Source organism: Cucurbita pepo, chromosome LG09, assembly GCF_002806865.2.
Source record: "Cucurbita pepo subsp. pepo cultivar mu-cu-16 chromosome LG09, ASM280686v2, whole genome shotgun sequence".
Lineage (NCBI taxonomy): Eukaryota > Viridiplantae > Streptophyta > Magnoliopsida > Cucurbitales > Cucurbitaceae > Cucurbita > Cucurbita pepo.
Window position 1 is genome coordinate 6,664,792 of NC_036646.1, and position 13,312 is coordinate 6,678,103.

At 36.8% G+C, this 13,312-nt stretch overlaps 2 protein-coding genes across 4 annotated transcripts; one reads left to right on the forward strand and one right to left on the reverse strand.

Annotated features, from left to right (window-relative positions):
• Nucleotides 1–35: 35 nt before the first annotated feature.
• Nucleotides 36–1,794, forward strand: LOC111802718 (cationic amino acid transporter 1-like; the record flags this gene model as incomplete). The annotated part of the gene is made up of 2 exons (XM_023687184.1): nucleotides 36–337; nucleotides 563–1,794. Coding segments are annotated over exons 1-2 (1,458 nt in total), but the record flags the coding sequence as incomplete, so codon positions are not given.
• A 6,466-nt stretch (nucleotides 1,795–8,260) lies between these two features.
• Nucleotides 8,261–11,825, reverse strand: LOC111801404 (ADP-ribosylation factor GTPase-activating protein AGD12-like). 3 transcript variants are annotated; one of them, XM_023685394.1, is made up of 9 exons: nucleotides 11,763–11,825; nucleotides 11,302–11,389; nucleotides 11,129–11,210; nucleotides 10,880–10,955; nucleotides 10,309–10,472; nucleotides 9,879–9,990; nucleotides 9,449–9,571; nucleotides 9,141–9,236; nucleotides 8,261–8,769 (listed from the first exon to the last, which is right to left on the reverse strand). In XM_023685394.1, the coding sequence occupies exons 2-9, from the start codon at nucleotides 11,339–11,341 to the stop codon at nucleotides 8,488–8,490; spliced, it is 975 nt and encodes a 324-aa protein (XP_023541162.1). In that variant the 5' UTR covers nucleotides 11,342–11,389; nucleotides 11,763–11,825; the 3' UTR covers nucleotides 8,261–8,487. The 3 variants fall into 3 exon arrangements, with proteins under 3 accessions (XP_023541162.1, XP_023541164.1, XP_023541161.1); XM_023685396.1 differs by lacking the exon at nucleotides 11,763–11,825 and adding an exon at nucleotides 11,507–11,721 and having other exon boundaries at nucleotides 9,449–9,565; XM_023685393.1 differs by lacking the exon at nucleotides 11,763–11,825 and adding an exon at nucleotides 11,507–11,719.
• Between the last annotated feature and the right edge of the window lie 1,487 nt (nucleotides 11,826–13,312).

The window sequence follows — 13,312 nt, forward strand, 5'->3', positions numbered from 1 at the left end:
TCGGTCAGTTTCAAATTTTCTTGTCAACCTCCTGTGGTTGTTCGATGCAAGATTTTTTTGCCAGAGAAGTCATTTTAAAGTTGGAGAAATTACACTAAAGTGCTCCCCGAGATGAAGGCTCAGAGCCAGAACGAGATGAAGAAGAGCCTCACTTGGTGGGACCTTATGTGGTTCGGTATTGGTGCCATCATCGGTGCTGGAATATTCGTCCTCATCGGTCTCGAGACTAAGAAACACGTTGGCCCAGCCGTCGTCTTGTCTTATGTTGTCTCTGGTGTCTCCGCCATGCTTTCCGTCTTCTGTTACACAGAGTTCGCCGTTGAGATCCCTGTTGCTGGTACGTGTCCTTTTCCAAATCTCATCTCTTCCATAGTTTCATATCGTTCGATATCATTTAACCACCGTTTTTTCATGGTTTCTTCCTCATATCTTGTTTAAATTTTCCTACCATTTAAAATAACAATGATGATAAGAAGAAGAAGACTAAATTAATAAAGATTTGAATTCAACAATATTTCTACACTAATCCTCATTTAAATTTATTTTACAATTACTTGTTTAGGTGGATTATTCGCCTACCTAAGGGTAGAACTAGGAGACTTCGTGGCATTTATCGTCGAGGGCAACATCCTTCTCGAATGTGTAATTGGCAGTGCTGCTGTAGCCCGCTCATGGACTTCATACTTTGCCACTTTGTGCAATCACCATCCGAACGATTTTCGCATCCACGTCTCATCTTTCCCCGACGACTACAACCAGCTCGATCCCATCGCCATTGTTGTGATCATTGTCATTTGCACCTTCGCCGTAGCTAGAACCAAAGACTCCTCCCGCTTCAACAACATTGCTTCCATATTCCACGTTGCCATCATCATCTTCATTGTCGTTGTCGGCCTCACCAAGGCTAACCCGAAAAACTTCACTCCCTTTACTCCCTATGGCCCTCGTGGCATCTTCGTAGCCTCGACCATTTTGTTCTTTATACCTATTGGTCTTGTTGGGTCAATGACGATCACCACATTAGCCTATTGTATTCTTGCGGTTACGTTGTGCTTGATGCAGCCGTACCAACAAATTGATGAGTATTCACCATTTTTAGTGGCTTTTGAGGCTGGTGGATGGGGTTGGGCTAAGTACATTGTCGCTGTTGGAGCTATTAAAGGCATGACCACCGTGTTGATGGTTAGTGCTATTGGACAGGCGCGCTATCTCACGCACATTGCCAAAACCCACATGATCTCTCCATGGTTCGCCAAAGTGCATGAAAGGACTGGCACTCCCATGAATGCAACAGCCACAATGCTAACTGCAACAACAATAATTGCCTTCTTTACAAGCTCGGGAATCCTCTCAAACCTCCTCTCTATCTCTATCCTCGTCATCTTCATGCTGGTAGCCGTTGGCCTGATTATCCGACACTACTACATCAGCGGTGAAACAACACCAACCAACCGAAACAAGCTCATAATCTGTCTGGTTCTAATCCTTGGATCTTCAATGGCAACCGCCATATACTGGGGCTCGAGCGATGGCTGGATCAACTTGGTAGTGTCCAATGCCATATGGTTTCTCTCAACTTTGGCCCTATGGCTCGACGTCCCACAGGCTAAAAAGCCTCGTGTGTGGGGCAAGTCGCTCGTCCCGTGGCTGCCTTCACTGTCTATCGCCATCAACCTTTTCCTTCTTGGCTTTATCGACAAAGCTTCATTTGAACGGTTTGGAATATGGACTGGGATTCTGTTGGTTTACTATATCTTGTTAGAAATCACGGCTCTCTACAATAGTATGATATTGTCCACTTTAAGCATAAGCTCTCATGGATTTTCGTTGGGCTTGCCCAAAAGGACTCATATGGATGGAGATAGTATTCGTGGCTCATCAACCGATGATCATTTCCTAAATTAGCCAATTTGGGACTCCATCCTCTTGTAACGACCCGAAATTTTTACTTAATTTAAGGTTTCTACTGTATATATATCATAAACATTAAAGGTGGAAATACTTCATTTAAACTTTCATAAAACATAACCTTCAACAAAACACATTGATGGACTTACGTGTTTCGAAAACACCTTTGAAAACGACACAATAAAAAACGTAAAATAAATAAACGTTTAAATTAAAAACATTCTATTCCCGCCTAAGTCTAAGAAAATAAATACGACTACCCTATACATGTGTCATTGTCTCGAGTTGAGACGCGATTTCATTGTAACATCCAAGCCGGACACGTACTTAAGTTTCCATAATTAAAATTCTAAACTTCTAGGATTTTATTTAGAACCTTAGAGGAAAAAAAAGGTAAGAACCTTAGAGGAAAATAAATGGTAGAAAAATTAGAAAATTCGGGTGAAAGTCAAGTCGAGAGTCGAAAAGGATTTTGCTCCCCTATTGAATAAGGAGAAGAGGTTTACGTGTTTGGATTGTAAAATTTCATTAAGAACCGAGAAAGAATGAAGGTACTATAGGTCTCTAACTTTGATTTTCACAAGATTTTGGAGCATTCTTGAGGGTTAGAACTTGAAATTTTAATACGTTGTCCTATGCAACGCTCCATGCATGTTTTAATCACATATACAACAATTGCATTAAAAACACTTGACAACTAATAATTGAAATTGAACGCGTTCTACTACCCTATCATGCCCTATCCGAACTTACATGGTCTTTTGAGCGTTCACCGTCATCCGTGCATGAGAGTTTTACCTTTACCTAAAAAATATGAGAGTAGCACGTGACTTGAGTATTTTATGATTTACTTAGTAAGTCAACCCACTGTTGGGATTAACAATGTAGTCACACACATAACATGATTGGACCTATCTTAAAACTATCACATGACCTTGGGCTCTTTCCAGTTCCGAGCAGGATTGGATTTATGTGCACATGGACCCACCAAGCGGGCTCGTATACGTACCCCCTGGACTTGGCATGGTCGGGCTTAATGCATTATACGTTGTCAGACACCATAGAAAAGGAAAAGCCCGCATGATATCATGGAGAACATGAATATCGAACGTACACATCTGCACTAACATAATATAACGAGAAAATATCCTGATGCACATGACACACATACATGCATGTGGTCCCAATTTACATTAAAAAACATAGCATTAACATCATTCCTTTTCTCATTTCATCCATGACATATTCCATACATGCACTATTACATTTTAGTAATAACATGATAGAATGGACATCACATTGCATACATAGTACAACATGACATCAAGGTCTCTCTACTTTTACGTTTGAATTTTCACTTATCATACCGTGATGGAAAGTATGGGGATCTGATGCATAACTGTGTGTTTACGTGCATCGAGATACTATTGTATATTTCGTGATTTAGTCTTGTACAAACTCATTGTACAGGATATCCAAATGTAATAACCCAAAAATTATAAGAAAAAACTAAAAGGAAAGGCAAATTGTCCCACATCGCTTAAGTTGAGAAGTGGGAGTTGACCTCCACTCTAAAAGGGAGATCCTTATCTTACTTGTTTGAGTCCGATAGCTCGGACCCTTTTTTACTAGTTTCACTCCTTTGGAAGCACTTAAGGTTAGTATAATTACCTTTTTAGCTAGTTTAAATTTTTTGAGTCATAGGTTAAATTATTTTGTGCAAAATTAGGCTTAGTTTTTATCCTTAGGAGTAAATTTAAATTATTTTTATGCCAAATAAGGTAAGCCAATTCCATAGTAGAATGTTAATTTATAATTGTGGAACTCTTTACGTAGAATTAAATTTCGGAGAGCAGCCTTAAACTAGCATCAAGGGGTCATGGTAGCTTTGACCTAGGCCAACCAAATGGTCTTACTATCGGCTCGGTCAGAAGACTTGCCTTATGCATGACAACACGTGCCTAGTGGCCCTTGCACGTGTCATTTATGATTTATCTTATATGATGATGTAAAGATGTTGTATGATGATGTGATGATGTTACATCCATGTCGTTCCTCGAAATTGCTCCACATTATCATTGATTGTCGCTTCGTATTGGAATATCCATCCCGTTTCGTTAGTAACTTAAGAATTCTTAACTCCCTTATACGAACCTTATTTACCTTAAACAAGATTAAATTCAGCTACGAGATGGTCGAACCCAAACAATTTCAAAACCCATTCTCGATTCTAACAATAAGGGACGTTGTTAAGGCGTGGAAACTTACCTCTTATGTACATGCAATCATCGATGGATCTTTCGTCGCATGAGATGGCCATTTTGACGTCGGGTTTGTCTGGTTGGTCTCGCTGGAGTAGCTTTCGAATTCCTTCTCCCTCTCTCTATTTTTCCTTGTACGTAAGCTCTAGAGCATATGACAGAAGAGTGTGTGGCGAGTCATGGAGATCGAGGGAGTGTGTTTGAGAGGGGTATGAGAATTCCAGCGCCTCGGCGAAATTCTCGCGCCTTTTCTAGCGACCGAGTTTTTTAATATAATATATTTAAAACTATCTTATTTGAATCCCATATACTAATATATGTTCAAAAGTTGCAAATCCTACAAAAACTTCAATCACGTAATTTAGATCAAAGAACTCAAGTAACCATCGCATAATTTGAATTACATCCTCAACATGAACTAAATCAAAATCTTTGATCCTACAACCGTAAAACAGTGGTCAGATTCTAGATTATGTCACCCGCCAAAGAGGTTGATTAAAGAATGAATTTCTTATATGTTTGTATTGTTTACTTTTGCATTAGTCATTACGAACAACACGATCATTATAGGTTAGGTTAAGTTCGATTCAAACTCTCGTCTAAATATAACATATTTTAACTTGTATGCAACAACTTCCTATATATAATACACCTTATTAGTTATTACATGTATTGTATATGTTTAGATAAATAACGTTAGAAAATTGATAAGATTTAGATCGTATAACCTGTAATGTTCGTTCTATACCAATTTGATTCGGCTATATATATGAAATAAAACAAAATGGATTTGTGTACCAAAAAAAAAAAACAAATTAAAAAAAAAAATGAAGCTTCCAAACATGTTTTGTTTCATCCTATTATTTGCCTTTCAATCAAACATGATTATTAACTCATGTTTTGCACAATAGGAGTCAAAGATACTGCGTCCATTCTCCATATGGGAAGTGGTAATTTGGAATCATATGAAGAATTCAACTCTCTTGGCTCACTGCAAATCTAAAGACGACGATTTAGGCAAACATGAGATCGGCCCTGGAGAGAAGTACTCCCGGACCTTCAAAGAAATTATTTGGCAATCATCACGATTTTGGTGCAATTTTAACAGCAAACACGGGGTTGCTTCTGGTGAAGTATTTTGGCCAAAAATGGAAAATTGGTCTAGTAACCAATGTTATAATAGTATTTGTACTTGGGCAGCGGGAGACGATGGTATTTCATTGCGTCTTGGTTCTAAAGAATCATATTTATTAAAATACCCTTAGAAATGATGTAATTGAGCTTCAGCTTGAGCATAACTCTTGATCTAGACACAAGAAAACCCGCGTTTTTTTTTTTTTTAAAGCTTGGAGGTAAATCCTTCTCTACTTGTTGAGTTAAAATGCATATCGATGATAATAAAAATTACAAGTATAGTTCATGAAGTTTAAGTGTGAGATCACACCACATTGGTTGGAGAGTGGAACGAAGTATTTTTTATAAGGATGTGAAAATCTCTCCTTAGTAGACATATTTTAAAACTGTGAAGCTGACAACAATGCGTAACGGGTCAAAGTAGACAATATCTACTAGTGATGGGTTTTGGATGTCAGAAATTTTATTAGAGCCAGTTACCCGGCGGTGTGCCAGCGAGGACACTAGATCTCCAAGGGCGGTGAATTTTGAGATCCAGCCACATTAGTTCGAAAGGGGAACGAAACATTGTTTATTAGAGTGTGGAAACCTCTACCTAATAGACATGTTTTAAAATCGTGAGACGACGATAATACGTAACGGGGAAAAGCCTCTACTATGTTGAGAAAGTGGGGAGTTTGCCTCTACTATAAAATAGAGGTCCCTTGCTTCCTTTCATCTTACTTGAACGGTTTGAAGCCTGTCGGAGAGTACACTTTATGACGGATCCAAGTCGACGCTTTAGTTGATCCAGCTTGGGTCTGCTATTCCCCGACCCTTTCCTACTTGCTTCAACTTTTCGAAAGTATTTAAGATTAGTATGACTACCTGCCTCTTAGCTAGTTTAAATTATTTGACGTAATATTAAGTTTAACTAGTTTAAATTATTTAGAGTTATAGGTTGTACTAGTTTAAATTATTTTATAAAAAATTAGGTGAGTCAATTACCAAGGAGAATTCTAATTTATGATTGTGAAACTCGTACTTAAGCTAGTATTAAGGGCTGGCAGTAGCTTCAATCTAGACCAATAAGTAAGTGACTTTCTACTTTCCAATCAAATAAGTGACTCAAATATCGGTCTGGTTGGAAGAATTGGTAGCATTCTCGATCACTCCATCGATTTTTTCTTTTTGTTAATTACTAGATTCCATCAATTTCAATTTTATAAGAACATTTTCAACTCCACAATATTTTTCAAGTGAATTTTTCTTTCGATTCTATCCTTTTTAAACTTTTTTCATTCGTAATGTCATTATTTTTCTCATTCTTGAGTACAGACGCGTATGCTATGACGATAATCATCATCATCATCCCTCGGATGATATTCGAAGGTTTGCTGACTTCCAAACGTTCGGCTACGGACAACTATCCCGATTATGATGGGTCTAGGGAGTGTGCGAATCGCCTGAGGACTCATGCTCGCACATGTGGGTTGTGTGTAGGAAATACTACACATCCAATTTTGTCCAAACTGAAGGCCACCCCTACGATGGTTTTAACGATAGGTCTCTAAGCATGAGTTGCATGTGTTTGCAATCTTTGACCCTAATAGTCTTAAAATACTCTTTTAGGTAAAAGAAACGCATTCATGTACGACTGACGAAAACATCACAAGTAAGGATAGTGGTATTTCATTTCTTAGATTCTAGGTTAGTATAGAGTATTTTTACTTTTAATATTTATTTGTTTTATTTAATATTTGGTTACGTTGTTTTAAAGCTATTTTCGAGCATGTAAGTTTATGGCAGTGTTTTATGATGAAGTTTTATATGTTTATTTTTGCATAAAAGAGTATGTTACGATGACAATAGTGATTTTATGTCAGTAGAAATCTAGGGTCATTGCATTTGGCATGAGAGCTCTAGGTTATAGATTATGTAGACTAGTCTACGATATAGGCTTGACATGTTCCATGGTCCCACCGTTGATGCCCTGTGAGCATCAGATACGTACAGACCGTTGATGCCCTGTGAGCATCAGATATGTAATGTGTACGATAAGAAAAGGAAATGTCGTTGATTGCATATGTTGTTACTACTTGGTTATTATCAAATATAACTCATAATTGAATTTTGACACCACTAACAGTATTATAGTTGACTTTATTATTGTTGACTTAGTTATATGTTTATTATAATATAAAATATGATATGATTTATCTTTGATGAAATATGAATGTTAATTGATGTATTGATAATATTTAGATTTAGCAAGGTTTGTATCATGAATGGGGAGCTATAGTTTATTAAGCTACTAAACACTAGTATATGTATGAAAATAATTTTGCTAAGGAATATTAGATGTTTCAGTCAGACGTCTCGAACATAGTTAAAATACGCAGTGTTATGATCATAGAGATGAGAAAGTATGTCTCAACATATACTATAAGATTGATTTGGGGGATGAGTATCAACATTATTTTTAAAAGAAAAAAAAAAAAAAAAAACTTTGGTTGTTTTGCTTTTTCTAACAATGACACAAAAATTATTAAAATGAGACCTTGAGAACGTATGGAAAAAAAAGTTCATTATTAGACCTTTAGTCTTTAAAAAAAATTGATTAAGAGGACAATGTAATAAAAGAAACTGATTAAACTATTGATCTCAAAAGCAAATCATCTCGAAGAAAACGAAAAAATTGAAATTAAGGTTGAGTTAAGTATTTAAGATTTTTTAACATTAGCGTTTGACATGAATGTTGATTTCAATGAGCCATGAACATACTAAATGAATTCTATTACTTATGAAACTTTAGGAAACGGCTCAATATGACATGATAAAGTTATATATGAAATTTGATGATCATTAAATTATGATAAGGGAATAAACCAATGGTAGGTGTAAAATGACTAAGATGTCCCTATAATTAGATAGGATGACCCTAAATAGTATTTAATTTAATGAGGAGTCTCGTGTCAGGGTTTGAAGAGATTATACAAAGTTACCAGCCATACATACAAACAAGGTTCAAATTTTAGTACATTGCAATATGAATAACACCTATTTTAGTAGCAAGGTAAGAACTTAGGCCATACCATTTCATGGGCAAATATATGTTTGCAGTTTTGATCGGTTGAACAGAATGAGGCATTTCATAAGCAATAACAAAATGAAACTCACACTCTTGTTCCAATAATATGTGTGACTACTGATCAAGAGGCATCCACTCTAGTTCCAAGTACACTTCACCTGATTCTACGTTTCCGAGCTTGAGCGACACCTCTTGTTTCACCTTCCCGTCCACGATATTGACTGCACTGTCGTCGATAAGGGCGTTGTCGTCTGATTTCAACCATTTTCCTATCTGCATATCCCCATATATTTCAGCATCTCCAAATGCCATTGCTGATGTTAACATTGGCTGGAGGTCGATTTCTGCTTCACCCATCGAGTCATTAGATGAAACAGTGTCGAGATCGAACACTTTCTGCAATGGACCATTAAGTGAAAGAATAAAAAATGAGTATTCACGGTTGAGGATCGTTGGGAGGGAGTCCTACATTGGCTAGTTTAGGGAATGATCATTGGAATGAGGCCTTTTGGGGAAGTTCAAAGCAAATCCACGAGAGCTTATGCTCAAAGTGAACAATATCATATCATCGTGGAGATCCGCGATTCCTAACCTCCACTTCTTTCCTCCTAAAATAACCTCAAATGCATAGCAAGTATTCAGTAGCTTGAAACAAATGCATAACACATCTGAAAACAAGGTTTCATATTTACCAACTTCAAGGGACACAAAATTGAGCTCTAAAAATTGGATCAACTAACTGTAAAAATCTGCAAAAAAAACCTTACCAACTCTAAGGGACCGTATTCTTGAGGAACCGACAGCATGAGTTCCTCGTTCCAAACTGGATTCAAGTTTTTCTTTTTCACCGTCGTTTTCGCAGTCTATCAGCAACAAAACCAGTCGTCATTATCAATTTCTCAACAAGAAGTTAACAATTATTATCCAATCCACCTTCTATCTTTGAGCATGTTAACAGGTTCAGAGTAGGACATTCAGAATGCTACATTTGCAGAGTTCTTAGTCACCCCACCATAGACCAATTAAAAAAAATTTAAAAGCATGCACCCTTGGAAAGATCAGAACTGTTACTGACCTGTTGCCCAAGAGTCACGGTAATGAAAGGATCACTGGATTTCATATCTCTCACAGCTAAGTTTGTGCCTTTAATCACCTTAACTTTCAGTAGTCCCATAAATTCAACCATGCCTTCCTGTGGCTAGTCCCAAAAGCAGAAAGAGGAGAGAGTTAACCAGATTACTATCCATAGATGGTTAAACATATTAACTAGCTGCTGATAGATTACTATCCATAGATGGTTAAACATATTAACTAGCTGCTGATCTCATCCAATAGCTCCAACTAATTATAGCCAGATTTCGGATGATGTTTTGGAGGAGAATGGTTCGGGGGAATATGAAGCATATTTACAAACATATTACTCAAAACTGATCCCCATGCCAAGCTTGAAGCAGTTAGAAAAAAAATACATTTTATCATGTGGTATGAGATGTAATTGAACTTACTGATTTCTTGGAAGAGTTCTGAAAACAACTTGGTGCCTCAGGAGTCTTTGAGGAGTTATTGGGTATAATTCGCAAGCTAGGTTTTAAAAATTCTTGAAGTTCATATTTGGACCTACATGAAAGATTACTTATTTAAATTACTGCTTAGAGATTCAAAACTGAACAGGGGCATGGTTACTAAATATGTTATCAATATACATTCATAAATCATGATCCGGATTCCCTTGCTAAACATTTACTGATCGCTGAAGTGCAAAACCATGACATTTTAACTAAGCACAACTGGTAAAAGGGGAGCAAAATTACACGGTAGGTTGTAAATTATGGCTGAAATGGTCATATAAACAACAGAGAAATTACTAGTTGTCATTTATGATGCACAAATATGTAAGAGATCCTCCGTGACAACTATTGCAAGTCAGAGTCTTACTTTATGAACTTTGAACGCTCCTCATGGCTAGCACTCGGTCCAGGCTTTGTATATCCATCAGGAATAAAAGCCTCATATATTGAATTCGCAAAACCATTTCCTCCAACCTCCATCATGGCATCAATCTCATCATCAGTCCATTCATCCAATGTTATTGATAAAACCTGAACCAGAGCCAATAATGTTTAGAACAACGAATTTTCTTTAATCTTAAAAACGGCAGCAGTTCTAAGTTCAGGCAAAGTTTTCTGATGAGAGAAGGAAGTAAAACCCTGTAACCTTCCATTTCTTGTAAACTATTCTCAACAAGAGCAACATTGACCAACTGGGGACTACTATTTCAGCAATGTAGGCTGCAAGATTGCATGGCACCGATTGCTTTCCCCTCGAGTAAATCAAATTCAAATTGTACTTTTACGATGAAAAGCGTTTAGCATGCTTAACAAATAGATAAGGATACCACAGAACATCGGAAAATCTTAAAAGTAGTTATAGTGTTTATTCCAATGACATATGGAAAGAAAAAAGGAATGCAAACCGAAATCTGTATCTTGAGAAAGGTGAGTATTACCTTTGATATATGTGTTCCAAGGTTTCTGTGTACACCACTACATTTTAAGCATACAAATACACCAATATTTGCAGAGCTGCAAAGGCAGTGAATCATACATCATACTTCTTGAGATGATCATATAAATTGAAAAGAAATCCATGGAAGCATATCACCAATGAAAAACAATGTGCTTTGTTTCGGAGGAAAAATTATTAAAACAAAACGATTAGATCATAATCCTTCAATAACGAAACTTAGGAAACTTACGCCCATTTAGGATCAGGAGCACCACAATCTGCACAAAGTTGATTATCTTTTTGAAGCAATAAATCTTTTAATCTACTTTTAGCTGCACAAAGAAATTCAAACCATAAAGTTTCTGAAAAACGCATGCAAAATCTGATTCCTAAACACACACACACACACTTCAGTAAGCACACCTGATTCAGGCCTCCTGAAATCCCCTGAAAAATGACTCATTCTCCGCTTCGATCTCAGTGATTCATAAACCAGATTTCTTCAGATGACCTAAAGAAAAACAGGGGGAGAGAGTGCAATTCAGACAAGCTCTCACAGCAAAAACAAAAGAAAAATAAAATCCTCCTTAAAAAATGGATCTCAGGTCATTGCAATGGATCATTTTACCACAATCAACTAAAGGAAAACCAACAAACAAGTTCTGCAAAGCATTTTGATTTCTGTATGCCGCAAAAACTAAACAGGAAAAACAAAGAAATCCTCCGAAATAGAATGGAGCTGAAAGATTCAAGCGAAGAAATGAGACATGAAACGAAACAATTTCGATCAATGGCGGATCATCTAATCTGATGATTCGATCTAACATTGCAAAGAATTTTTGGTTGAAAGTGACTGTAAAACGAAGGTGATGAAGCCACATAACCTGTTCTTACGCAGATTCTCTCTTCACCTTCATTGTCCTAAGTGATTTGAAAGTAAAAACATATTTAAATATGAATATTTATTTTATTTTTATTTTTAAATTAATTAATTAATCGTTAGAAATTCAATCGATCACTTATTTTTATTTTTATGTTTCACGGATGTTCAGAACCTAGTGAAGACTAAGTAACACGAGCCCGTGACGTTATTTTTAAGAAATTGCAGTCCTACTAGTGGAGTTACTTATTAAGTATTTTTATACTCACTCATGTTATTCTTCTCTTTTTTAGATGGTACTTGAGTTTGTATGACACGTGACAATGCATGACTGGGCGACGAGGCTTTGAGGATAGAGACAGATCAAAATCTTAATTGACTTAGTCTCTCTCGTTTCTTAAATCTCGGCCCTACTTCACTCTTTTCAAAATTAGTCTCTCGTTTCTTAAATCTCGACCATACTTCTCCCTTCTCAAACTTAATCTCTCGTTTCTTAGATCTCGGCCCTACTTCACTCTTCTCAAGCTTAGTCTCTCGTTTCTTAAATCTCGACCCTACTTCACTCTTCTCAAATTTAGTCTCTCTCGTTTCTTAAATCTCGGCCCTACTTCACTCTTCTCAAAATTAGTCTCTCATTTCTTAAATCTCGGCCATACTTCACTCTTCTCAAAATTAGTCTCTCATTTCTTAAATCTCGGCCATACTTCACTCTTCTCAAACTTAGTCTCCCGTTTCTTAAATCTCGGCCCTACTTCTCTTATCTTAAACCTACTCTTAAATCTCGACCCTATTTCTCTCTTCTCAAACTTGGTCTCTCATTTCTTAAATCTCGACCCTACTTCTCTCTTCTCGAATTTAGTCTCTCAATTCTTAAATCTCGACCCTATGTTTCAAAAACTATCTCGTCATTCTCTTAGCTTAACACACAAAGTTCGTCTCCAAAATCTCGACACTATCTCTCAAATCTCGATCCTATTTCTCAAAAGCCCAATTTGCCCTTTCATTCTCTTGGTTTAAACCATGAAATCATATTTATATTGAAATTGTAGAAATCGGAAATTTGTTGGTGACAACAAAAAAATTGGAGTGAGATTGAGAGGAGGAGTGATTTGAATGATGGGAAGGGAGGTCCTTTTAAAGGATGAGATTTCATGGATTCCCGGAGTTGGTTGGGATTTTTGTGGATGAAATTGAATTCACCTCCTCCTTCTCTTCCGTAGTATCTAATTCAAACTTCTATTATTAGCTTCAACACCCTCCCTCAAACTGAATTCTGCGGAAATCAGTTTAGGACTTCACTTCATCTTCTTGATATACATCTTGGATTCTGCACATCCTCATCTTTCTTCTAAGCTTCTCGAACAATGGTTGTTTCAAGGGTTTTGTGAGCAGGTCTGCGATTTGTTCATCACTTTGGCAAAAGTTGAGTTCAATAATGCCTTCTTTACACAAATCACGCAAGAAATGAAATCAAACATCGATGTGCTTACTCCTTCCATGCAACACAGGATTTTTAGACAACTTAATAGTTGACATATTATCACAATATATAAC

Excerpts from the sequence above, each read along its gene's own strand:
- LOC111801404 (XM_023685394.1), bottom strand. The coding sequence starts at position 11,341 with ATGAGTCATTTTTCAGGGGATTTCAGGAGGCCTGAATCAG. Across the intron at positions 9,991-10,308 it reads GAGCGTTCAAAGTTCATAAA|GTCCAAATATGAACTTCAAG; the intron begins GTAAGACTCTGA and ends TCTTTCATGTAG. Across the intron at positions 9,237-9,448 it reads CCGTGACTCTTGGGCAACAG|ACTGCGAAAACGACGGTGAA; the intron begins GTCAGTAACAGT and ends TGTTGCTGATAG.